The 26,335-nt window shown below is 39.9% G+C and overlaps 1 protein-coding gene across 1 annotated transcript in view; it reads left to right on the forward strand.

Moving 5' to 3' along the window:
- Positions 1-26,335, forward strand: part of CPED1 (cadherin like and PC-esterase domain containing 1) — a 322,124-nt gene that overhangs the window by 286,857 nt on the left and 8,932 nt on the right. Inside the window, exons 18-21 of the mRNA XM_068973158.1 lie at positions 9,246-9,466; positions 9,729-9,830; positions 10,278-10,365; positions 14,837-14,983. Coding sequence (XP_068829259.1) covers positions 9,246-9,466; positions 9,729-9,830; positions 10,278-10,365; positions 14,837-14,983 — 558 coding nt within the window. The remainder of the gene's footprint in view (positions 1-9,245; positions 9,467-9,728; positions 9,831-10,277; positions 10,366-14,836; positions 14,984-26,335) is intronic.

Genomic DNA, 26,335 nt, shown 5'->3' on the forward strand with positions numbered 1-26,335 from the left:
TCAGTTGAATTTCCTTATGTGGTTATTATGACCTTTTACATCATTTACTACTGCTTAACATTGATGAGTGGAAAGCTATACTTGGAAATGGAGGGCCACCTGTAGAGAAGAAACAAAACACGAATCAGTTGGGGTTTAAGAGGTGGTTCAAGTTTCCTGTAACTTTGACTGGGCATGTCACTGCACTCCATGTGTAAGAGGGGCCAAACTTTATACTTCACTCATTAGCCTTTACTTCTATGAATGGGAGGCTGGTCTCTGAGAAAAGATGACACAGGGCTCCTCAGAGCATTTGTATCAGTTTCTATGGCATACTTGTTCGTGTCTGGAGGGGCAGGTAAATATGAGACCCCTTTTAAACTCTAAATTTATCCAGATATGAATTATTTAATTTGTAGGCTTTTGTAAATATCCATAGGTTTTATGATGTACCATCATGCTGAGTCAAAGCAAAATCCATTGAAAAAGTATAGGCTATGTGTCAAATTGTACTCTGATGAATGTCTCTAAATACATACACACCTCTTTCTTACTCAGTAAATTTTGAATGGAACATTTATAAAAATTTATCAGAGCATAGTTTTGTAATCACAATGCAAAATCCATAAGAAATAGTTTAGAAGGAGGATAATGAAATTTATAACTGAAAAAACTTAGGAGTCTGACCAAACTGAATAAAATGAGCTTGTGTTTTGTTTGCTAGTTGAAAACATAGTTCAGCTGACAAACTCAGTAATTTTATTCCTCAGTATAAAATACCTGATAGAAGAGTACAATTAAGAAAGGAAAATATAAAAAGGCAATATTTACTGAAAGCATTTATGCTCAGCTGTTAAAACAGGAAATGTAGCTTACATTTTTAAAGCAATGTTTGCAAGTTAAGTACTGTCTTGGACTTAAAGGTGTTCACATATTTGAAGTACGCCCAACTTATAATAGTATGTTCTGGTTAATATGTGAATTCCATTATGGTTACACAATTCATTGTTGCTTGTCAGTTTCAATAAAAAGAGGTGAAAAGAAGGAAAGGAGTGTACCTGACTCTTACCAGGAAAGGATGGCATACACACAAAGCCCACAATACAGAGAAAAGGGCAAAATAGAAGGCACTTTTGTTCCAAGAAGCTAGACGATGCATGTCTAGGTGATATTGTTGTTTGTTTTCATTTTTGCCAAATTTCATGAGTTTTATAGTGACTTGCCTCTATGTCAATTTTCATCTGTTCTTGACCCCAGAGAGCACTTTGGTTGGTCATCTATAGCCAGTTTGATCAAAATGCATCATTGAAAAACATTCATTGCAATCATATTACATTTCATACAGAAATGCTTTGTTGAGCTTGATTTTCATCCTGCCCTAAATATCATTAGCCATCTGATTGATCTCAGCTTCATATTAGAGCTGACTCACCCTCTACTCCCTCACTTGGCAGTTATCTTATGAGGGTGGTGGTGCTCAGTCATGAGGCTCATGGGAGTTACTTTCTAAATGTATAGGCTATGCTTGGCCCTGGACTAGATGTGATGAATAAGACTATTCCTCACTTCACTTTCATTTCCGTTATTTACCACGATGAAAGCGCCTCAGTGAGTAGGTGTTGCCAGGATTAATGGACAAGGGGCTCCTATATAATTTCCCTCTTGGAAGGTCCCAGTGGGCTCCTATTAACTGGCTGAAATCTCCGCTGGCATCTGCATGCACTTTGTTTGCTCTGAAGAAATATCCCCATTTCTGTGAATATTGAAGATAGAACTTATGCAAGAGGAAAGAAAGGAAGATAGAAAATTATTTTAAGTCAAGAATTTCTCCCCCTATCTGTTGATTCTACATATACCCACTTCTTTCCCAGCTCCAACAGATCAGAAAAATCTGAGACCCTAACAAGCTCCCTGTTGAGTTATCACAGTGAGCCCCCATTGCCCCTCTTCATTTCTTTATAACTTGCTTTGCTAACTATTCCTTGTTACTTTTGGTGAGTTTGGAGAAAGGAGGTAATGGAGTAAAATATTTACATATTTAGGTGTCGTCATCATTAGTTCCCTTTATTCATGATGAAACAAAATGGGGTGAAAATTGTTTTATTTTGTATGTTAATCAAAAATTCTGAAAGTGTTTATTGCATTTTCACTGATAAATGATTGTTCTTGTTTGTGTTTGTCCCAGAGAACCAATTTCTCTAAGAGTAGAAGTCCTTTTAGGCATCGTATGGATGATAAGGTTAGCCTTTCATATACTTCACATTGTTGCTTAGTCATTTAGTTGTGTCTGTTTTGTGACCCCATGGACTGTAGCCTGCCAGGCGCCTCTGTTCATGGAATTTCTTAGGCGAAATGCTGGAGTAGGTTGCCATTTCCTCCTCCAGGGGCTCTTCCTGACCCAGGGATTGAAACTGGGTCTCCTGCACTGCAGGCAGATCCTTGACTGACGGAGCTACAGAGGAAGCCCTCTATATGCTTCATACTTCTGCCAATTCACAGGTGGAAAATCTGAATTTAGCGGTTTTTCTTTTTCCCCACACTTAGCATGTAAGAGAATGTGGTAAAGACTAGCTAGGCGATCATCAACTCATTTCTTTCACTTCCTGGCACAAAGCTTGACTACATTTCTCAGTCTCCCTTGCAGTCAGGTGTGTGACCATATGATCGGGTTTTAACCAATGGCATGTGAGCAGCAGTGACAGGCCCATCCCTCGGGTGGGCCTGTAGGAAACCTGGCAGCTCTTTACTCCTCCCCGGCTGGATGTCAACACCCAGTGAGTTCTCAGAAACTGTAGTGAGGAAGGCCAAGTCTACTACCCTGGAACCCTGAATGACCTCCCTGCCCCTACACATACCCCTGCCTCGAACCACCTGGACCGTTTTCCTGAAGAAGTTAACGTCAATAGTGTTTAGGCCACTATACATTTCAAGGCTCTATTTGTTAATAGCACTTAGCCTATGTCACCTAATGCAGGGACTATATCATGTTGAGAAATTAGAAAAGAAAATAAAGATAATTAAACCATTGCATGGTTTTTAAGAAGACTTTTAAATTAAGTGCAAGCTTTAATAAAGCCTAAGAACAAGGTGTGCTTCTAAGTCTCATAGTCCATGGCAGTATGAAAAATAGTAGGAAAAACACCAGACCTTATACTTTTCAGTGACACCCCACATGTCAAGTTTGGGGAATAGAAACAGATGCAAAACTCTTCTAAACACATCTTTGTTTCCTGATGATGAGCTGAGATCCAGCTTCTCATGCCACATTGAGACACAAACGTTTCTGCTCCTCTCCAGAGCCTACATTGATGGAGGTAGACTCCCTGCATTGCACCCCAGGACCAGAAGAGAGATGCTGCATAGGAAAATACCATTCAATCTTTGGAATAAAGCTGCTACTGGAATCCAAAATATTATTAACATTATTCCTGTGATGGGCTTTATTGAGCCAATGCATAATCCTTCCCTCTTAGTCCATTGTTCTATAGAAGTAGAAGCAAAGTTACTTAAGCTGATTATTTTTGCATGAGTTTTCAAAATGCTTTTAAACACAAGGATTTAATCTAATTGCTGCCGCTATTGCTGACTGATTTTTTAATTCACATAAAAAGCCAATATATGTTCATTTAGAAAATGCATATTTTTAGTAAAAAGAATAAACTGTCATGGTATCATCACTTCAAAACAACCAGGGTCTTCTCTATGCATTCATATGCTTTACTTTTCCAAAAATTCAATAATATTTATATTCTGATTATAATCAGCTTTTTATAAAAGTAAATTAAAATGTTCCACATCAGAATATACCCTTATTTCAATATCATTGTTTAAAGAGTAAGCAAATTAAAGTATATGATTATACCTTAATATAATCAACCTGATAGGTATATGTTATGTTGCTTCCAACTTATTGTGCTTTTAAAATGTTTTCATGGGCATTCTCAAGTATTTCTTAAAAGTGGAAAACTGCCAATTTATATACACAACATCAAAGTTTCCAACCTTCCATTAACAAATAAAGACTAATTTTTACTCTAGGCACTATTCTGGACACTTGAAATTCAACAGTTAAAAAAAAGAAAGAAAAAACTTTCCCCTGTGGTGCTTAATGTCATTGGAACTTTAAAAAATATTGATAAGGGGAAAAACAGTTGTTTTAATATTTTATTGCTAACTGATTATTTTTATAATTGCATATTGGTTCTTCTTTGATTGCATCTGCCAGCCAACACCTGTGCATGCTAGTATATGGTAGTAATTTTCACAGGAAAGAAGAATTTTTTACAAATTGTATGGCTAGTTGTACGTATATGTTATGATAATTTAGACCTTTACAATGGAAGTTGAAAACAAATAGCCTGCTCATTTCCTTTTAAAAATTTACCAAGTAGAATGATCTAAATAAAGGCCAAATACAAATCATGTGCTGAAAAGAACCACGCTTATTCCTAGTATTATTTGTGTGTGCATTTTAAAAGCTATTTTGAAGTTAGAAATCTTTTAGTTAAGAATACCAATTAACCTCTTCCAAAAACGGCTTCCTCTACAGAACCAGCAATCTTAAATTCACAAGTGCATTTACATCTTAGTTATAATTTATCATTTCTATCTCTCATGAATAGGAAGGCATTGGGATAGAATAATTCTCCAGAACATAGTCTTCTATATCAGAGCTGTGTCTGCTAGATTCAGAAAATGCTATCTTGCTGTATGCAATTTAGGAGAACTTGTTTTGCAGATGGTGGTGGTATTTTGCAGATGCTCCTTCCTTCTCCCTGGAGCTTGTTAGTTACTGATGAGCAGTGGAGACATGAGGGGATTTTCAGAGGTTGTCAGTCTGCTTGATTCAGAACGTGCTTCACCAGCAACCTACAAGCCTTGTTGAGAGTCTGTAACAGGGTTAGTAGGACAAGAGAGAGGATTCTGCGATTTAGACACTTCCTATCTTCACCGACTTTTTCTTTGAAATAGCTAATGAATTTAAAGTGCCTAGGGACTTCTTGGCAGTCCCATGCTTAAGACTCTGTACTTCTACTACAGGAAGCACAGGTTTGATCCCTAGTCAGGGAACTAAGATCTCACATGTCAACTGATCCCAGAGTACATATTACATAAAACCAACAATTAACAGCCAAAGAACATACTACAGTAACACAAAACAATACAGAAATGCAGCCACTTGGAAACTGAAGCTCCCTCTCCTAAATCTTGGATCAATGAGAAATCAAAGATAGTTACAGAATGCTTGTAAGAAAAAAATCATGCGAACTATTTCCTATTGAAACAAAGCAAATTGATGGCATTAAATTGGTGTCATATAAAAATAAAATGAAGTGCCTAGCAGCGCGCCGACTCAAAAGACATGAGTTGGAGCCAATTCTGGGAGATAGTGAAGGATGGGAAGCCTGGCATGCTGCAGTCCGTGGGGTTGCAACGAGTTGGACTCAACTTAGTAACTGAACAACAAACAACCAAGCGGTGCACTGCAGGGCACTCAGAAGCATTCCAAAACGCTTCTTGCCTGTCCTGTGCCTTCATGATGGCTCTCACTTGTTGTGTGCTGGGTGCCAGAAATAAGTATTTAAAAGGTCAGTAAAGTCTTTTATGGTATTGCCATTATTTTCCCCAGTTTACACATAAGGAAATGAACCCACGAAGAGGTCACCTACTTTGTCTAAGATCATCTGATTAATAAATAACAGTACCTAAAATTCTGAAAAACAGATTCTTTCCCTCTGTCATGCATTGGTGGTCTGCATTTTCCTACAACCCCACAGAAAATACTGGACATTTAGAAAATATGTTTTCTCTTAGGAATAGGCAGCTACTTGGATTTTCTTCAGCTTCTATAGCCCACAACACAGACACCCAGTGATCTTACTGGCTGCCCAGAGATAATGCTAGGAGGGACTGCATCTTGATACTGAAATGGAAAGAATCTGTAAGAAGAATCTGTAAGAAAAATCTGTAGTGGAAATTCAGCTCAACTGAATTGCCAAGGTCCCTTACTGATATTAAGAGCTGAATTGTGTGTCTACCCAACCAGATTCATAGTTTGAAGTCCTAGCTCTCAGTACTTCAGAATGTGACTGTATTTGGAGACAGGGCCTCAAAAGGGGTAATTAAGGAAAAATGGGGGCTTGCCCAGTGGCTCAATGGTAAAGAATCTGCCTGCAATGCAAGAAACCTGGTTTGATCCCTGGGTTAGGAAGATCCCCTGGAGGAAGAAATGACAACCCACTCCAGTATTCTTGCCTGGAGAATCCCATGGACCGAGGAGCCTGTGGGGCTACAGTTCACGGGGTCAGAAAGAGTCAAACACGACTGAGAGACTGAACACGCATACACAAGGAAAACTAAGGTCGTTATGCTGGGCCCTAATCCAATATGACTAGTGTCTTTGTAAGTAGAGGAGATTAAGGCATAGACATACACAGAAGACTGCATGTGGATACAGAGAAGACGACCATCTACAAGTCGAGCAGAAATGTCCTCAGAAGAAACCAACCATGCAAATACTTTGATCTTGGACTACGAGGCAAGAATCATGAGAAAATAAATGTGGGTTATTTAAGCTACCCAGTCTGTGTTGCTTTGTTATGACAGCCTTAGCAAACTATTAACAACACAAACGAAGCTGGGTCTTTACTAGTCTCTGAAATGAAGAGCTTTTCTGATTATTCAGAGTTCTTTTTTAAAATCAGAATTCTGGACCAGAAAAGCAAACAAATAGTTATAGGTCAAATCCAGTAAGGAAAATTTCAAGTGATTTCACAGAGTATTTTTTCTTATACTGGGATGTTGACACTCCAGATGGAACTTGACCTAGAGGATCAGTGACTGGGGCCTTGACATCTTAGGTCACTCTGTTGAGCTTGGCGATGCTCATTGTAATAGTGATTGGAAGGGAAATTCTGAAAGAGAATGTCTTCCGGATTTCTTCACACTGCTCCTTGAATATACCATGAAAGAATAAACCTTTGCAGAGTCTCACTAAATTCATTATGGATGGATGAATGCAGTAGTGCCTGACAAGTGATGGCAGTGACCACTTTAGAATATGTGCGTGACTATTGCAAAGGGGGCTTCCCAGGTGGCGCTGGTGGTAAAGAACCTGCCTGTCAGTTCAGGACACATAAAAGATGTGGGCTCAATCCTTGGGTCAGGAAGATCCTCTAGAGGTGGGCATGGCAACCCACTCTAGTAGTCTTGCCTGAAGAATCCCATAGACAGAGGAGCCTGGCGGGCTATGGTCCACGGGGTTACAAAGAGCTGGACATGACTGAAGCAGCTTAGCATGCAGCACACGATGCAAAGGGAAATCTCAACAGAAAGAGTAGAGAACTGAAGAAGGAATTAAACCTTATCCAGAGACATTAAAAGGAATTGTCTCTAACAAAAGTCCCTTTGACTTTCAGTTCAATAAATATTTTTTTAAATGCATGCATAATGCTATGGAGGAAATCAGAATTTAGAAATTAACCTTGACTCTGACCTTAAATATGTATGGATATGATATAAGAAAAAAGATAGAGTCACAAATAGCTGTAATTTCATGTAGTCTTTGATAAAATCAGTAATGGAACTGAAAATTATAATGAAGTCACAGAGGACAGAAGGGTCATCCTGACTGAGGCATTGGACAAGACCCTCTAGGAGAGAAGTCTGTGTTAAGTCTGGAGGTTGTGTAGCATTTACACAGACTATTTTGCAGAGGGCAGGGCTTTCTAGGCAGATGGATTAGCACGAGGAAAAACAGATGTTGTTGACTGCAAATCATGTTCAGTGAAAAAGTAGAAATCTGACCTGCTTACTCGAAGGAAAGTGTTGAGAGGATGGGGCCATTGACCCTGTACTTGGAGATCAAGGACTTGGATTTGAGTCCTGTGTTCCCCATTTACTAGATTTATAACCTCAATCTCTCTGAGCCTCAAATACCTCATCTGTGAAATGAGATAATGACCCACATCTCATGATTATGGAGATTAAAAGTGAGTACTCAGTGTAAAATCTCCACCTAGCAAAAGCTGATATGCAATAAAAATTCAGTAAATGTTAACTGAACCTCAGAGTTAAAACCTGACTCCGCAGAACATGGAGAGCTGATAAGGTTTTTGAGCATGAAAGGGAGATGAGACATTTGGAAATTTATCACAGTATTACTGCGTGGAGAATGAATTAGAGGGCAGCCATGGTGCAAGAGGGCTTCCCTGGTGGTTCAGATGGTCAAGAATCTGCCTGCCTTGCAGGAGACCTGGGTTTGATTGCCGGGTCAGGAAGATTCCCTGGAGAAGGAAACAGCAACCCACTCTAGTATTCTTGCCTGGATAATTCCATGGACAGAGGAGCCGGCAGGCTACAGTCCATGACGTGGCAGAGTCAGACATGACTGGGCAGCTCACACACATGGTTCAAGAAGATCCATTAAGCAAGTGTTAGTAGTAGCACAAGGACTTCCCTGGTAGCTCAGACGGTAAAGCGTCTGTCTACAATGCGGGAGACCCGGGTTCCATCCCTGGGTCGGGAAGATCCCCTGGAGAAGGAAATGGCAACCCACTCCAGTACTATTGCCTGGAAAATCCCATGGACAGAGGAGCCTGGTAGGCTACAGTCCATGGGGTCGCAAACAGTCAGACACGACTGAGCGACTTCACTAACAATAGCACACCTTTGAGGCCATGGGAGCCTCAAGCAGGACTGTGCTTATGGAATTTAAAGGAGGTGATAGATGAGAGGCTTCCATGGCAAATGGCCCTGGGATGTGCACCCTGGAACACAGACTGCTTTTCACAAAATCAAATTCTAGTTCTGTGGCTCTTTTCTCAAGTAGTAGCATGACCTCTATTGAGCTAGCTAACCTCTGTGGATTCCCAGTTTTCTCATCGACAAAACAAAAAGATTGCAACATCTCTAAGTACTCTTACAGCACTAGAATACCTCATGCCTATTTGAATCAATAACATGTTAAGCTGATTAGATGAGAAAGTGAAGTGCCTAAGAGGGATAGAGAAATTAAAGATAGCATAAAGAAAGCAAAGAGCTTTAAGCGTGAGTTAGTGGGTCAGTAGATGATGTCACTACTAGGAATATGGAAAAGGAAAAAGAATAGGCTTGGGAGAGAAGAATTAATGTCGTTTCTAACAGTTTAAAGGGCTGTCCTTCAACTGGATGTATGTCTCTGTTTTCATCAGGTTACTTGTTTGATATTGTCTTCTATATCTTGTACACATCAGATTTGAAAGCAAAGTTTTTTTTTTAACTTGTAGATTCTTTTCATTGGAGACTCAACCAACAGAGGGATAATGTACTATCTGATTGAAAGATTAAATGAAACCCTGCAGGATTGGCAGAAGGTGCATGGCACTAAATTCTACCACAATGTCAATGGAGGGAAGACCTTGATCAGTTATTCCTACTATCCCCGGTTTTGGATGAGCGCTTCCTTGAGACCAACATTTGAAAAAGCCCTTGAACATCTCTTGCAAAGGTACAATGGAACAGTTTTGAATGAAACCATACCACAATGTAGTGATGTTTTACTAGCAGTCATGATTGTTTGCTGTGTTTCAGACGTGCTGAAAAGTTCAAATACCAAGTATTAATAATATGGCTGAAAACAAGGTAGAAATGATAAGGCAGTCTTGTGATCAGGATGCCAGCTAGGGTTCAATGAAATGTGAGGCAGTGCTGTTAAAATGTTTACCATCTGTTTCAAAGCAACACGTGTTGTTTTTCTTTCTGGATTTCAGATCAGGTCCCCTGGAGAATACCAGCCAGACTGTATTGGTTGTTGGTGGTGTTCAGTGGCTTAATTCCAATCACCTGCAAATTATTCACAAGGTTTTAAAAAGGTAAATTCCTGCAACAATAATTATCATTTGTATTCTAAGTAAAAAAAAAAAAATTACTCTTGATGTGAGTGGATTTTATCAAGATTTTACATAAAGGACAACTTGTAATTTAAAATCCAGCAGTTCAAGTCCAGTTTAAAATGTTTCAAAAATACTTTTGTATCCAATCACAACATGGCTCTTTAGCATCCAAGTCTCCATTTGCTTCAGATCAAAACATGCCCACTGACACATAAAACTATCCACACACACAGACACACGCACACACACAGACACACACACACACACACACAAAGCACTAATGTACAGCAAATTCTATAAAATGAGAATTTAGTCCTATAGGGCAATTATCACATTCTAAAGGAATTCCACCCCACTTGCTTGTGTAAATACAGACATCTAGAAATGTCATCAGAGTTTATGACTTGAGATCTGCTTATTTCACAGGGAAAACTTACTCAATATCCTTGTGATCATCAAAACGTTGGGGATTGGATTTCATTTGCCAGTGGATGGAGTGCACTTCTTAACACAGGTAAATCCATATTTTCCAGGCTGTGTGAATTTCATGGTTCCTCTAAGGATCCTTGCTGGTGTCTTAAAAAGGACCCCAAAGGCACTGTATAATATTCAACAACCTTCATAAAATTCAAAGCAGATGGTACACTTAAGGATTATGATTTCAAATCAGTTATAATGATTCCTGGAAATAAGGGGACAGTTCAGTTCAGTCACTCAGTCATGTCCTACTCTTTGCAATCCCATGGACTGCAGCATGCCAGGCCTCCCTATCCATCACCAACTCCCGGAACCTACTCAAACTCATGTGATGCCATCCAACCATCTCATCCTCTGTCGTCCCCTTCTCCTCCTACCCTCAATCTTTCCCAGCATCAGGGTCTTTTCACATGAGTTAGTTCTTTACATCAGGTGGCCAAAGTATTGGAGTTTCAGCTTCAGCATCAGTCCTTCCAGTGAACACCCAGGACTGATCTCCTTTAGAATGGACTGGTTGGATCTCCTCGCAGTCCAGGGGACTCTGAAGAGCCTTCTCCAACACCACAGTTCAAAAGCATCAGTTCTTTGGTGCTCAGCTTTCTTCACAGTCCAACTCTCACATCCATACATGACTACTGGATAAACCATGACTTTGACTAAATGGACCTTTGTTGGCAAAGTAATGTCTCTGCTTTTGAATATGCTATCTAGGTTGGTCATCACTTTTCTTCCAAGGAGTAAGCGTCTTTTAATTTCATGGCTGCAGTCACCATCTGCAGTGATTCTGAATCCCCCCAAAATAAAGTCTCTGTTTCCATTGTTTCCCATAAGGGAACATAAGGGGACACCAGCCCATAAATAATGCTTTGAATTCATAAAGAAGAAAGTGGGAGCAGGGTTTGAAAAAATAAAAACCTGAGGGTTAGATGAGAGGGCTTATATTGTAAGTATCCTCTTACCTCGTTCATGTTTCAGACACTGTAAAGGTTCCTGATAAAATCATATATGAAATTGTCAGTATCAATGAGTAATTTGGAAAAGAGTGGCTTTGGGGAAGAGGATTTCTGACTGATTGCTTTCAGAATTCGACATTGAAGTAGTATCATTAATTTTGCCTCAGGTTGGATGTTTATAAATGAAAGGAGTCGAGGCCTCTGATCAGTTCTCATAGAAGACAGTAAATCGGTAGTCTCAACACTAAATACAAGTCTCATAAAAGAAAGACACCATCTGTAGGTAAGAGAACCAGCTGCTCTTGCTCAGCAAGGAGAGCTCACAGACAGCCCAGATTGTGTGCAGTTGCTCAGGGGGAGCTCAGGAAGCACTGGGAACTGGGGAGACAGGAAGCTGTCCATTGAATGTGTCAACCAAGTGAGATTTATTTTTGTGTCAATTACGAGTGCTCCTGGCTTTGTCCAGCACACATCACAAGATCCCCCTCTCCTTTCTCGAAACTTTACTTTCCTGGCCACCAGATCTGTGATGCAAAAGCATGAGAAACAGTAGAAAGTGGCCAAAGTAAAACCACCAAATTCAGCTTCTTGAAGTCAGGCGGGGTTAAGGTCATGTAAAGTGAGTTGAGACATTTGGCATCTAGGGTAGCTGAAGGGTTTAAGACAGTCAGGGATTAGAGGAGGGGTCTTTTGATCATTTCTTCTATGGGTTATGAGTTGAATCTCCTTTAATGTTATTTGAGGTCTGTAGGTCATGTTTGCAGTTCCTTCTTGAGGACTCTGGTAGCTCCATATTTCTTCCTTGATTGCGGCCTCTCAACTGGAACTGGAGGAACTGTGATGCCTCCAGGTAGATTTAGAATGAATTCATCTCAGCAAAGAGATCTTTGACACTTACCATGTGCCAGATACCATGAACCGTTGCGCCTGCCGTCAGGACTTCGATGGTGCTCCTCAGTTTTGCAGACTTGGTGAAGATGAAAGGAAGGAAGAAGAGGAAGGGAAATGATAAAACAAAAGAGGAAGTTATGGTAGTAAGTGGAGGCGGAAAAGAAACCTGAACTCGTCATCAGACCTTGGCATTCATCATCCTCATCGTGGCCACTCAAGATGTGGCCTCCACCTTCCTTTCACACACTCACTCCACCACTGAGTGTTTCGGCTCCTCAAGAACGACTAGCTCTCAGTCACCCCCAGATCTTTAAAGCTACTGTTCCCTCTTCTTGGAGCCCACTCTCCACCACCTTCTCACCTGGGAAGCTTTTGGTCACCCTTCCAGTGCAGTTTCCTCTGAGAAAACTTAATTGAGGACTTCTGGACTGAGAAGACCCTGGACTCAATTGGTTCTTCCTGCCATGAGCTCCTGTAACTGGTGCCCTTGTTTGTGTCCCTTAACAGATCCCGGGCTTGGTTGTCTGTCTCCCCTTCTAGTCTAATCTTAGTGGGAGCAAGGTCGGGGTTGGGGGGGGGGGGTAGGTCTGCATTGCTCATTCTGGTCCCCAAATGCAAACCACAAATCTCAGCACACAGGAGACTCTCAGAAAGCCTCTTTTCCTTTGGGCAGAGCCTCAATCAAAACTCAGCCCCTTTTCTAAATTTGGACCATCTCAGAAGGGCTTTCCCAGCTCTAGAACTTCTGGTGAGATCAGCAAAAGCCTGTGTTGCAACAATACTGCAGTTCAACTTCTCTCTCTACCCAGTTTGTCTTCCCTCACTCCCTTGGAGGTGTTGATCCCAAGGAGGGGGGAATCCTCCTGGTGGCCCCCTGCATGCCAGTTTCTGGCTCAGAGTCTCTTTCTCAGAGAACTGACCTTTCTCTAGAAACCACTTACTGCAAAGTTTCTTCTATTTTTTATAACTGGGCACCTTAAAGCTGAGAGGGTACTTGTAACCAGACAAGAAAAAACTTCACAAACATCATTGAGCACCTTGAGCAGTATTTTTCAGGTGACGACACAGACTGTTTCCCATCTGTTCCTTTTCTTCCAGATTTCTCCTTTATGATCCTTCTCTATTCACTACCTTTATTTGGGGAGAAACACTCTTCTTTGTATGTCACCAAAATAGCTGTGCAAGCATAGAAAAGACAGAAAATTAGACACCTTTGTACTGCTTCTTTTATCTTACAGTTGGATTAACAAATGCAAATAATTATTTCCTTTTTTACCTTGAAAAAAAATTTTTTTTTAATCTTTAGAAAAGGAAGGGGGAATACAATTCCCTCCCCATGGCAGTATGGGTTCTCAAAGAGACATACACCAGGACAGGATCAACCAGATAAGGGGATTTATTGGAAAGAACATCTGAGAAGAATAAAAGGGAGGGGGCAGGGGTAGGTGGGAAGAGTTTCAGACCACACCACTCAATACATATCACTCAGTCTTACACCAAATATATCTTGAGTGTCCACTATGTACTGGGAACCGTGTTTGGCTGTAATGTGTCTGATACAAAGGGAGTGGAAGAAGGGTGGATTAGGTATGAAGAGTCTCAGACTACAGGTAAGTCTGAGAAAGCCTTGGTCAAGCCAATGAGGAATCCTGGAGCCATTATACTTAGTGAAGGGGTCCCTCTTCTCAACAGTGGACCTAAACTAGAACCTCTGCTGATCTCCATTAATGTCTTGAGCATGGTTGGGTTGGGAGGGAGGAATTTGAATTACAGAAGTGACAGATGGAGACTTCAATCACTTCTGGGGCTCCCAGAAGCCCACTCCCCCTGTTTCCCCACTCCCACCCAACAGCAAGCCTCACTCTGCTCAGGAAGCCCTCTTGAAGTCTGCCATGCCCCTGCAGAGCTATTCCCTTTTCTGTCCCAAGCCAGAGTCTGATTTGTGTGCAGGAGCTCAGGTGCTTTGTGACCCTTTGGACTCTAGGCCGCCATGCTCCTCTGTCCATGGGTTTCTCTAAGCAAGAATCCTGGAGAGGGTTGCCATGCCCTCCTCTAGGGGATCTTCCTGACCCAGGGATCAAACCCACGTCTCGGGCATCTCCCACATTACAGGCAGATTCTTTACCACTGAGCCATCAGGGAAGCCCAGATTCTGGTAAATTTCTCTCCAATAAAGGACTTAGTAAATATTTACGTATTTGTTTCTCCTGTTTGAATGTTCTGTCTTAAGAACAGTCACTATGGTTTATTTACCTTTGTATACCTGTCCCTCAGCACAGAGCTGAATGCAAAACAGATACTAATTAATATTCAAATGAAAAATTCTAGTAAATGGAGATAGAATTTGTGATTTTTCAAGTCTTGGTTTTTAAATTGAGAATTTTAGATACAACAGTGGATCTCTGTGGACAATAAACCTAACCACTTTTCAGAGAAGAAAGTTCTGAACTGTGCTACTATAGACATTGATGTATTGCTATTTTATATATGCACAGATATTTATATTTTGAAAAAATTAGAACACATCTTAAAGAAATTCATTCTTTGTCTTACAGTAAGATCAATCTGTAAAAAAGATGACTTTTATGTGATTTTAACTTAAGTTTTTAAATCATAAAACAGTCCTTTTAATCAAAATTCTCACTCTTCTCTTTTCCAATACAGAGTGAAGTTCAGAATTTATGGAAAAAAAATTTGATTATCCTGGAAGCTGCAAAAAAATATGGCTATGAAGTGGTTGACACATTCGCTATAACCATGGGGCGACACAAAGAGTTTTTGCAGGGGACATGCGGGTGTCATTTCCATGAGGTATTTATGCTGGCTTTCTGATTTTTGTAGCTTTTGATTTTTTAAAATTTCATTGCATCTTTAATTGCATTTTCAATCTTATTTTGCATCAAAGAAACTATGTCTGGAGGAGATTAAATAATGTATTCATCATCACTCAGCCAAATAAAGTAGTAGTCACAACTCGAGGCTCTACAAAATGAACTTTTAAAATAATTAGTGTTTATATAGACACCTGAAGACTAGAATCGCTGGCCAACATAAGCAGGAAGATGGAGAACACTTGCCTCTTCTAGTAGACTCTGAGACTTCCGCCAGAAATTCTGTCCACAGAAGGTGGGAGGTGTCTTTAATGGAAACAGATTGAAAACAAGGCAATTTAATGGCTAAATTGATAGATTACCTTCCTCAGTTGGTTTATCCAATACATTAACAGAAGAGACTGTGTTTTGAAAAGTTTTTTGTTCCTCATGGTAAAATTGATTTTTATTTGTAGCTAGTAATTAAATAGTCTTAGCTGATAAAGTGTTAGCAGAAAATATTTTTTCTTCCTTGCTTCCCCACCCCATCCTTTCAAACTCTGTGCATTATTTCCTCCCTGCATTTGCGTAAACTCTTGTTGGTCCCATAATTTTAATGCCACTTTTGGATAATAATAAGACTTCAGTCACATTCAGGCATAAGGAGACTCTCACTTCAGTACTAAAATTGCCCAGACCTCTGTTATAACGACATGAAATGATTTCTTTCCCCCAGCTCAGCCTTGCCTCAGTCTCAAAAGCCCAAAGAGAAAGTGTACAGGAGGCTTCTTTCCTATTTCTGCATCATGCTTTGCCTCTCTTCTTCTCCCATCCCTTTCTCCACTGGGTCAGGTTGCATGCCTGCATCCATGCATGCTAAGTTGCTTCAGTTGTGTCTGACTCTTTTTGAACCTATGGACTGTAGCACACTAGGTTCCTCTGTTCATGGGATTCTCCAGGCAAGAATAATGGAGTGGGTTGCCATGCTCTTCTCCAGGGGATCTTCCTGACCCGGGGATCCAACCCATGTGTCCTACACTGCAGGCAGATTCTTTACTGCTGAGCCACTGAATAAGCCCTTGGGTCAGGTTAGGGTGATGTTAAGGGCAACAAAAGTCTTACTTGAGGAGCATAAGCCTAATCCATGAATGTACTTTCTGGGGATAGCATGGTAATTCTTTCTGTCTAGGGTGCTCATGTGGGCTTCCTTGAAGACACCCCTACTGGGCCCTCTGATAATAGCTTCTTTGACAGAGGAATACTTCCCTTACAGCTGTATTCCTTCCTTAGCCCCTTGGCTTCCAATTGTCCATCCTCCTGTTTGCGGGTCATTGCTTCTCCAGGCATCCTCTTGGAAAATATACAGCATGACACGGGGGGCTTGCTAGTTGCCCCCATGTTGTCCACAAGAAACCCTTGGTGTGCTGTTGCCAGACACATCGTGAGCTCCCAGGGCAGCCCGGCCTCTTTTGCTCCTCTTCTTCTCTCTCTACTCTCACTCTTGCTCTCTCACTCTCTGCCACTTCAAAGCTGATCCATAGCATCATGTCTCATACCAGTTCTCATGCTTCCAGTCCCCAGAGGACACATGTCTACCTCTCAAATTTGGTGTCTTAAAGTCCCGTCTCACTTAGCTTAAAGCAGGAATGAAGCAACTACCCAAGATGGAAAAAGATCACAAAGTTTAAGAATGTCCTTCATAGAAATTCTTTCTCTTTCTTATTCTCCTTTGCCCAGCTCTTAATCAGACAAGGGTTTGCTCAGCTGAATTTTGTCCACATTTTGGCAAGTTTTGCACATATTAGCACTATATTGATTTCGACGATGAGGTTACTTAGCTCCTATTGTTGACTCTAGATCTCAGGAGCTTCAGCAGAAACTGCAGTGAACATTGTCTTGGTTGATAATCCTCTCAGATACTGATTCAAATGTTCTTTCTTGTGTCCCTTTGTAAACCAGAGTGCAGTCACGAGTGAGATGACCACTCTAAAGGTTTCTTCTGATCCTGTTTTTCAGCCCTAAGATGACTGTTATAATCCATCTTGATCCTCAGATTTTTATGAATATCCAAAAGTTATTGACACTGCATTGGTTTTTCTGTACATTCTGCAAATAGAGTCAGGTTACACTTTTGTGTGATATATGGAACTGCATCTCAGAGAGGCAAGAGGCTGCACCAACAGTAGAAAGCATGGCATTTCAAGTTTAGATTTTAGTAACTTGAAGCTTGGCCATGCCATTGAAGAACAGATTTTAAGCTGTAGCATACTGTGTGTTTACTTACTTCTTCCATAAGAAAATATCCTTCTGGGGCCTATCCTATTTGTAAGAGGTCAAGACTGAGAAACACAAGAGCAGGCAGCTTGGAAGAGGAAGAAACAGTGAACTTGCAACTGAGCCAGCCCTGTATCAGAGTTGGCTGCAAAAGCAAGCCAAAGGTTGTCAACCCACAGAAACTGGGACTTTGAAAGACAACATACAGATTGGGTTTTTCCCCTCATTTAGAGAAGGTTTATTTATTTATTTTTACATAATGTGTCTTCAGTTAGTATTTTGGGGGAGGATATCTGTTTTTCTTTTTTTCAGTTTCAGTGCTCTGGAAGTCTGAAAAGAGAAATCTTCCAGTGATTTCTCACATGGCTCCAATTAAAATCCTGAAGATGCAGGAATTCCCCCACAGTCCAGTGGTTAGGGCTCTACCTTCTCACTACCGAAGGCCCAGGTTCAATTCCTGGTCAGAAAGTAAAATCCCACAAGCCACATGGTGTGGCCAATAAATAAATAAATGATAAAAACAGAAGATGCCTTTCCCACATGATTGCATTATATATATCTTCTGCCACAGGATCGACTAGTTGACAGGGAGAATCATGGAATTTGCAAACTCTTTGAGTCATCAGAACTAGAATATTGGCTTATAAATATTATTAATAAAAAATCCTTAATTTTCATAATCATGAGTTAAGCATGTCAGGGAAAATTACTTCATTCATTTGATTTTATAATTTTTGTGTACAGTTATTATATACAAATTATTTTTTATTAATCCTTATTTCTAATGTGTGCCATCTTGATGGTAAGGTATATACATATCACCCAAATTTTCTCTGTTGATTCTGGAGCAGTGTTACCCATTTTGATGTTTTCATGTTGGAGCTGAAATATTTGTGGGAGCATTTGCCTTTCCAGTTACAACATAGAACTGATAAGATCATCTTTCTCAACTGACTCCCTTCATCACAAAGTCTCTAAAGTCATTCATCACAGAGGCCTAATTGTTGCTTAACTCTTGAACAATTTGTACCACTTGTACCTCAGGAAGTCTCCAGTGCTGACACTGAGTGTTTTATAAGCTTTCTAAACTGTCACCCAACATCTTAAATCACTGTTAGCCTATTATAAACAATCAAGAATATCTAAAGCATTTTGCAAAAAAGGATGGTTTAATGATGAATGTAGCAAGCTGGGAAAATGAAGATTATTGGTCTCATACAAAACATTAAAGGGCAGAAATTCATTAATAACAACCACATTTTCCTCTGTGCTCGACTCAGGAGCTGGCAAAGGAATTTGTCGTACAGTAAAAGCAAGAATTAAGATCTGTTGTATTAGAGCAAAAAGAATTTGAGTTTGGGAGCCTTGTATCTTTTGGTATTCAATGAAACCATTCCCATTATAGATTCACAGATACCTGAGAAAGATTGCTGTAATCATCAGTGTAAGATCTCGGTGTGTTCTCTTTGATTTGTAGTGAGAATTCTATCATAGACATAACAAACCAGCTCCAGTGGGCCCCTGTCGCCATAGGTGAGATTAAAGGTCTCGGGGTGTCTCTTTCATCTGTCAAAGCAGCAAGAGAGGGTGTGTTGCCATCATGAATCTATAAACAATTTTCCAACTGGTATGCATCAATTTTGTCTAAAATGTTCCTGCTGATTAGAAAAGCAGGTGTTTCTCTTCATGAGTAGAAATGGAATTTTGTTTTCCCAGTGTTTATACAGGACAACAAACAGGATCCAGGTAGCTCTTGCCCAAGAGTGGTTTTGGATGGTGCCTTTAGTTATGTGGCAAACATCAATTGTGAGTGAGCTAAAACCTGGAAAGGATGCAGAATTATTACCAGCCCACCCCTGGTTATAGAAGGGCAAATCCACAACCAATTGTTATGTGATTATTAGTTAGTCTAACCAGTGGTACAGACTCTCTGTGATGCCTGTCTTTTCTGGCAGATGTAGCTCTAGCTTTTGAATCAGTCAAACCCAAAACAAAACAAAATACCCAAACACTCCAACATCACTGCCCAGCCCTAATATCAACAGGTTTCCTTTGATTCTAGCACCTTGGGAAGAAGAGGTTTTCAGATCTGGGGCAGAAATGATTTCCTGTTATTACTTAATCTTAATTAAATTAACAAATGCTTATCTGACCTAGAAAGGTTTTCCTTCTGTATTTTGGACCTAAAGTTTTTCTTTTTTTCCTTCAAACTTTCAAAGTTTAACATGAGCACAATGAAGAAAAACATCTTTAAATTCATCTAGCTAAAAACCTGAAATATGGACTTTTCAGGAAAAAATAACTGATTCAAATATAATTATCTTGCATAGTAGATCCAAGAATTTAACTCTCATCATGGCTACTTTTAACAAGTTAGTAATGGAAATCTAATTCAACAAATTTTGAGTGTCTGTGTAACTGCTGTACTCAGTGCTGTCAATAAAGTAGGAAAATATTTTATAGAATTCCCATGAGCATCTCAAACTTGACATGCATATTTAGAATTAATCTTCCCTTGAAGCTCTCTTCTTCTCTTGTATTCCTGAATTTACTCACTGTCATTTACAAGCTATGGTCATCCTTGATTCCTCCTTATCTTTCTTCAGCCCCCTAACAACTTCCAACTAGCTAGTTACCAAATCCTTTTTATCTCCTAAATATTTTTCCGTCTTTCCCCTGTACTATGTTCCAATAGCCTTGACTTGTTTATTCTTTATCTTAATCATTTAGAAGAGTCCAGTTCTTGAGCTAAGCAGTGGGAATGCAAAAATAAATATGATACACTTTCTATCATCAACATGGTATAAAAATCCATGTTATGAAACTGTATGTTAAAGAGATATAGAGAATTCCCTGGTAGTCCATTGGTTAAGACTTCACCTTCTAACGCAGGGAGTGCAGGTTAGATCCCTGGTTGGGGATCCCACATGCCTTGGGGCAAAAAAAACAAAACATAAAACAGAATCAATGTTTTAACAAATTCAATAAAGACCTAAAAAGAGAGAGGGAGATATAAATAGAGTATTGTAGTAACACCAAGAAGAGGTACCTAATCCACTCTGAAGATTGAGTGACCCTAAACTACCCATTTATTATTAAAGGATGCATGTGCTCTAGCAAAGTTAATAAAGTAATAGCAGGAGGAATCATTCCTACCCCTTAAGACAGTGTGAACCAAAGTAGCTTTGAAATAGCCTGCTGTTCTCAGGAAACCACAAACAATTCTGTATATTGTAGAACATTGGTTATAAAAGGGGACTGGGAAAAGTTCATGGCCAGATCACGGTAAGAGCTGAGACTTTATCCTTTACGTGATGGAGAGTCAATGAAAGGTTTTGGTGAGAAGTGAAATGATCATATATTTACTTCAAATAGGTAAGTCTGACAACTATGAAGAGGACAGATTTGAAAAGGACTAAGTCAGGGAGAAAAAGTAGACTTTTTAAAAAGCCAAGTGAGAGATGATAAAGGCTCACCCAAACCCAGACAAGAGACGCAATGATAAGAGAGAAACAGACAATAGAAACCCTCTTTGTAAAAAAATATCTGGAAATCTTATGAGTGGCATGAGGGAGTAGGAAGAATCAAAGATGATTCCTAACTTGACTGACAGATTAGAGAACTGAATCAGCAACCGAGACAGAGAATAGTTGAGAAGGTATGGGGCTTAGGGAAACAATGATTAATTCTATTTTGAACATGTCATGTTCAAGATGTGTGTAGGACATCCCGGTGGAGGTCCCTAGTAGGTGGTTGGAGATAATGCATCTGAAGCTTGAGGGACAGGATGGGGCTGGAAAAAGAAATTTTAAGCCCTCAAAAAATAGGTAATGAACAAAACTGTGAACACAGATCATACAAAGAAAGTGAGTAGAGTAAGGAGAGCTCAGGAAGCAACTCTTGAAAACACCAATATTTAAGCAAAGTTTAGAGAAATAGGAGCATTTGAATTTAGAGAATAAACTGTTAGAGGAAAGCTCTGGTAGCCTGGGGTGCCATGGAAAGCCAAAAAGTGAAAATATATAAGGACAGATTGAATAGGGTTAATGTTGTCCAGTGTAATAGATAGCTCTGTTAAGACAGGGACTTTAAAAGTCACTGATTTTGGCATTAAGAAGGTCCTTTCTTACAAAATTAAGAGTAGTTTCAGTAAAATATGGAGGGCAGGAATGAAGAGGTTTAAGAAATGAGAAAAGGTAAAACCTTTCAGCAAATAACAATAAGAAAGAAGGAAAGATATTGGATTTTAAAAAGAAATCAGTCTGGGGCAATTTAGAGGAGGAATAATTTTGGCCATGTTTATGGGCAGAGAGGAAACAATTAATACTAAGGGATACATAAAGAATACAAGAGGAGGGACACTTCCCTGGTGGGCCAATGGTCAAGACTCCACACATCGGGGTTTCCCTGGTGGCTCAGTGGTAAAGAATCCGCCTGCCAATGCAGGAGACATGGGATTGATCTCAGGTCCAGGAAGATCCCACATGCCGAGAGGCAACTAATGCAGTGCACTGCGACTACTGAGCTCTGCTCTAGAGCCCAGAAGCCACGACTACTGAAGCCAGACTGCTCTAGAGCCTGTGCTCCGCGACAAGAGAAGCCACTGCTATGGGAAACCCACACACTGCAACCAAGAGCAGCCCTCACTTGCAGCAACTAGAGAAAGCCCACCCAGCAATGAAGACCCAGTACAGCCCAAAATCAATTAAAAAAAAAAAAAAAGACTCCACATTTCCTCTGCAGGGGGCACAGGTTTGATTCCGGGCCAGCGGGGAACTAAGATCCCATATGGTGTGCAGCATGGCAAAAAAAAAAAAAAGAGAGAGAGAGAGAGAGAGAAAGAAACAAAGAAATGAAAAAAAAAAAGACTAGAGGAAAAGGTGGGATTATTGGAGGAAGGCCACTGATAATATGGGAGAGGACCAGGTTAAAGACGGTGATAAATAGTTGGTAAAAAGCTGGTCAGTGAACAAGGGATATGGAAGGTCTTCTTCCCTATCTTTCATTTGCCCCAGACTATTACAATATCCTGCCCTTGGAACCTTCACTTTCAACTACTTGAATACATCTTTCCTGCCCCCACCAAGTGTTAGGTTTCTACACTCCCAATCGAACAGTATCATGTAAAATCTTTCAGTATCTCTAAAGGTAAAGACAAGTCAAAGAAGCTTTCACTATCTATCATTCCTACACCTTTTTTTTTTTTAAGAACATAATTCTAAAGAGTTCTTTCTCCTTAAAATAATTGATATTCAAGTTCATCTGCAAGTGAATTCTAGCTTTTTCTAGTGGTCGATTAAAGATTGGTACATGGTGAGAATGAGCGCATTAGCCATAATGGAGCTCAGCCTTTTCTGAGATAGCTTGATACAAAATTGTCTTCCATAGGGAGCATCCTATATTGAATGGTGGTAACACCAATAACATCAGGGTGTCTCTCTGAAGAAGGATAATCAAATGGAGAATAAACACAGAAAAGTGTCAGTCACTCTATGTTGCACTAGTATGATAACCCAGGAGGCAGCTATCCAGCCCTGCCTCTGCAGTCTTGGAGTGTGGAATGTTGGTAGGCCTTAGGAAGAGATGCTGACCCATCACTATTTCATTTCATGTTCTATGCAGTGAACACTCATTTCTGGAGGTTTAACTACTGACCTTTAAGTGCCAAGCTGAGATGGACTTTGTACTGCTTTGATTAGCACTTTTCTTACTTTAGGTCTTAGTGTTCTAGCCTGGTGAAAGCAAGATCTGCGGTTTGGGAAATACTACCACTTTAAGGATTCTTAAATAATATTAGTATATTAAATGATCCCAATAGCCCTTACCAGCAAAGAAACTGTTTAGCTTAGTTTGACCCAGTTTTTCCCAAAATGTTGACCACAGACCACTTTTCTTTTTTTAATAATAACTATTAACACCTCAGTAAACATATTTTGGGAAACCTAGCATAGAGAATAAGGTCTAAAATCACTCTTGGAGTACAGATTAAATGTGGCAGATTGACCACAAGCATTTGTCTTCTCTTCCACTTGAAACTCCACAAAAAAGATTTTAAAGACATAAATCTCCACCACCACCATCACCCAAAAAAAAGACAGAATAAGAAATAATTCATAACAGAAAAGAAATCTTAATTCATTTTAAGAAGTTTGACTTAGCTTGCAAGAGAAACTATAGTGTAAAATGCCTAATAAGGACCTACTGTACAGCACAGGGAACTATACTCAGTATCTTGTATACAATGGAAAAGAATCTGAAAAACGATATATATGTGTGTGTATGTGTATGTGTATATATATATGCATAACTAAATCACTTTTCTGTATATCTGAAACTAACACAACATTGTAAATCAACTCTATTTCAATAAAAACTTTAAAATATTAAAAATTTAAAAACTGTTTCATAGTTTAAAAAAGCAAAAGTTTATATTTTCCCTAAAAATCAATAAAGTACCTACAGAAGAGAAACACCAATGGGCAGGCTTGACTCATGGATCCTCTGTATGGTTCAGACCTGAAGGAGCCAGGTGCTGAGGAAGGCAGGGCTGCAGCACACATCGGAAAACAATTGATTGACAGTCTGTGCAAATCTGATGGACACTGAGTCCCTCACCCCAATCCATGCAGCCAAGAACCTACACCCATACACATGTGATCTCCTTTAAAATTGAACAGCAGAGAGTCTAGACTCAGAAACACAGGTATAGCAAAGAGCAAACTAATCTAGAGGCTGAAATCAGAAAGCCAAATGTTGAGACTGGCTTCTGAAAAGTAGAGTTCTTGAAGTCCCAAAGCCCCCTAAATACCAGCAATCAATCGCATGTCACCTCAGACAGGAGGCTGGAGATCTCTTCTGATGAGAAATGAAATGGCCTAAAAGAAGATCTCTCTTAAAAACTCCAGAATACTGCTAGGCAAATCCTTCCAGGGACTCCAAGAGTGGAAAGTGTTTGTCCACACAAATTGTTTCTAGATAACATTTTGTGCACAAGTGCTCACTTAGTTGTGTCTGACTGTTTGTGACCCTGTGGACTGTAATCCACCAGGTCCCTCTGACCATGGAATTTTCCAGGCAGGAATACTGGAGTGGGTTGCCATGCCCTCCAGGGGATCTTCCTGACCCAGTGATCAAAACTATGCCTCTTGCATCTCTTTACCAATGTGCCACCTGGCAAGTCCTGATAACATTTGCATGCCATATGTATATGTAGACTAGGGCTTCCCTGGTGGTTCAGTGATAACCTCCCTGCTGATGCAGGAGACTCCAGTTCAATCTCTGGGTTGAGAAGATCCCCTGGAGAAGGAAATGGCAACACACTCCAGCACTTCTTGCCTGGAAAATCCCATGGACCCAGGGCTTGGCGGGCTACAGTCCCTGGGATCCAAAAAAGGCTTACAAGACTTAGCAACTAAACAACAATATGTATAGGCTGTGCTGCACCACTGTGAGATCTCAGTTCCCTGACCAGGGATTAAACCCATGGCAGTGAAAGTGCAGAATCCTAACCACTAGGCCACCAGGGAACTCCCAATAGTGCCATATTCTTAAATAAAAATTCTAAGTTCAGGAGAGGTGTAGGGAAACAAATACTGGTGAGTTAAGATCAAAATAGATTTCAGGACACAACAAGTCCATCTAAATAGTGTTTGAAATCAATTTGACTAACAAAGGTCATTCCAACAGTATCAAGAATTCAGTGACATGACTATTCAGCCACTTTGGAAACTGAGTTTAAGACAAGGCATTAGTCTCTGGGGAACTGTGTAGAAGTGCAAGATAGAACCGACAGTTTAACTTGAAATCGGTAAACTACTGTAGGTCTGTAACTCCTTCTAATGAATCTTTCCACGTCAGAGGAGAATTTGTTTCCAGAGTCAGGAACTGAGTTCTGACTGGGGCAGGAATTAAAGAGGCTCAGTTCTCAGTGCAAGAAGGGTTGACAATTTGGAGGTAGGTTGGAAGACAGAGACACTGTGTATCTAGAAACACCAGAAAAAAAAAAAGAAAGAAAAGAAAAACCTCATTCCTAAAGAAAACTTTAGTCTTGCCCTCTAATCCTCAGCATCTTTGACCCATTCAGAAGTTGGACTCCCTTCACTCAAAACATAGCTTATTTCATGTGGCTATAATTAAATATTGGGAGTGGGGGAGGTACGTGAAAGAACTCCTTATTATCTGTAAAAATTGCATGATTTCCTGAAATGGAATTTTAAGGACTGGCTTCTAGCTATTGTTTGTCACTTTATTTTTATTCTCTTTCTGTGAATTCTTAAGCTATTTTTTTCAGCTGATCATAAATTTCACGACTGGATTGTGAATTGAATGTCCTGTCTTCAGAATGACTATACCAAATAAAAAGTACCTCAGTAGTATCCATTTATCTTCAAAGACTATGTTAGCTGGTTTTGCCTGGTCAAGCTCATGTTTTCCCACCTTAGAAAACTATTACCTTCATTCCTCAGACCCCAGGCATGATTGTGAAACACGTTTGTAATCAGAACATCCTCCCTAATCTGGTCTAGAAATTTTGGAACACTTGCATCACTGAAAATTGTTTTCTATTTGTTCTGTGGATCTGAAACCATGTCAGAAGTTCCTTGGGTATTATTCAAGTCAAGATCGGTTTTAGAAAAGGTATTTACTTGTAATCTGCCTGACACTTTTCCAGTTCACCAAGCTTTCCCTTTGTATATCAGTTTTTTGAAAATTCATAGTTATTTTAGATGCAGCAGGAAATGGCAACCCACTCTAGTATTCTTGCCTGGAGAATCCCACGGATGGAGGAGCCTGGTGGACTACAGTCCATGGGGCTGCAAAGAGTCGGACACGACTGAGTGACTTAACTTCTAACTGCTAACTTCTAACTTAAATGCAGCAATTAATTGACATGGTAATACATTCATTCTGATGACTATGTGAAATCAATTTTGAGTGTTGACATTACATGAACTTAATAGTAAAAGTTGCCATGTACTTCTGTTGTGTAATTTATAACAATTTTTCATATTTGGGAAGTCTTAACAGCCATTGACCCAAGCCAATTAAGTAGAATTGTGGCCATTTGTATGCCTTCTAA

The sequence above is a fragment of the Capricornis sumatraensis genome, chromosome 5, assembly GCF_032405125.1.
Source record: "Capricornis sumatraensis isolate serow.1 chromosome 5, serow.2, whole genome shotgun sequence".
Classification (NCBI taxonomy): domain Eukaryota; kingdom Metazoa; phylum Chordata; class Mammalia; order Artiodactyla; family Bovidae; genus Capricornis; species Capricornis sumatraensis.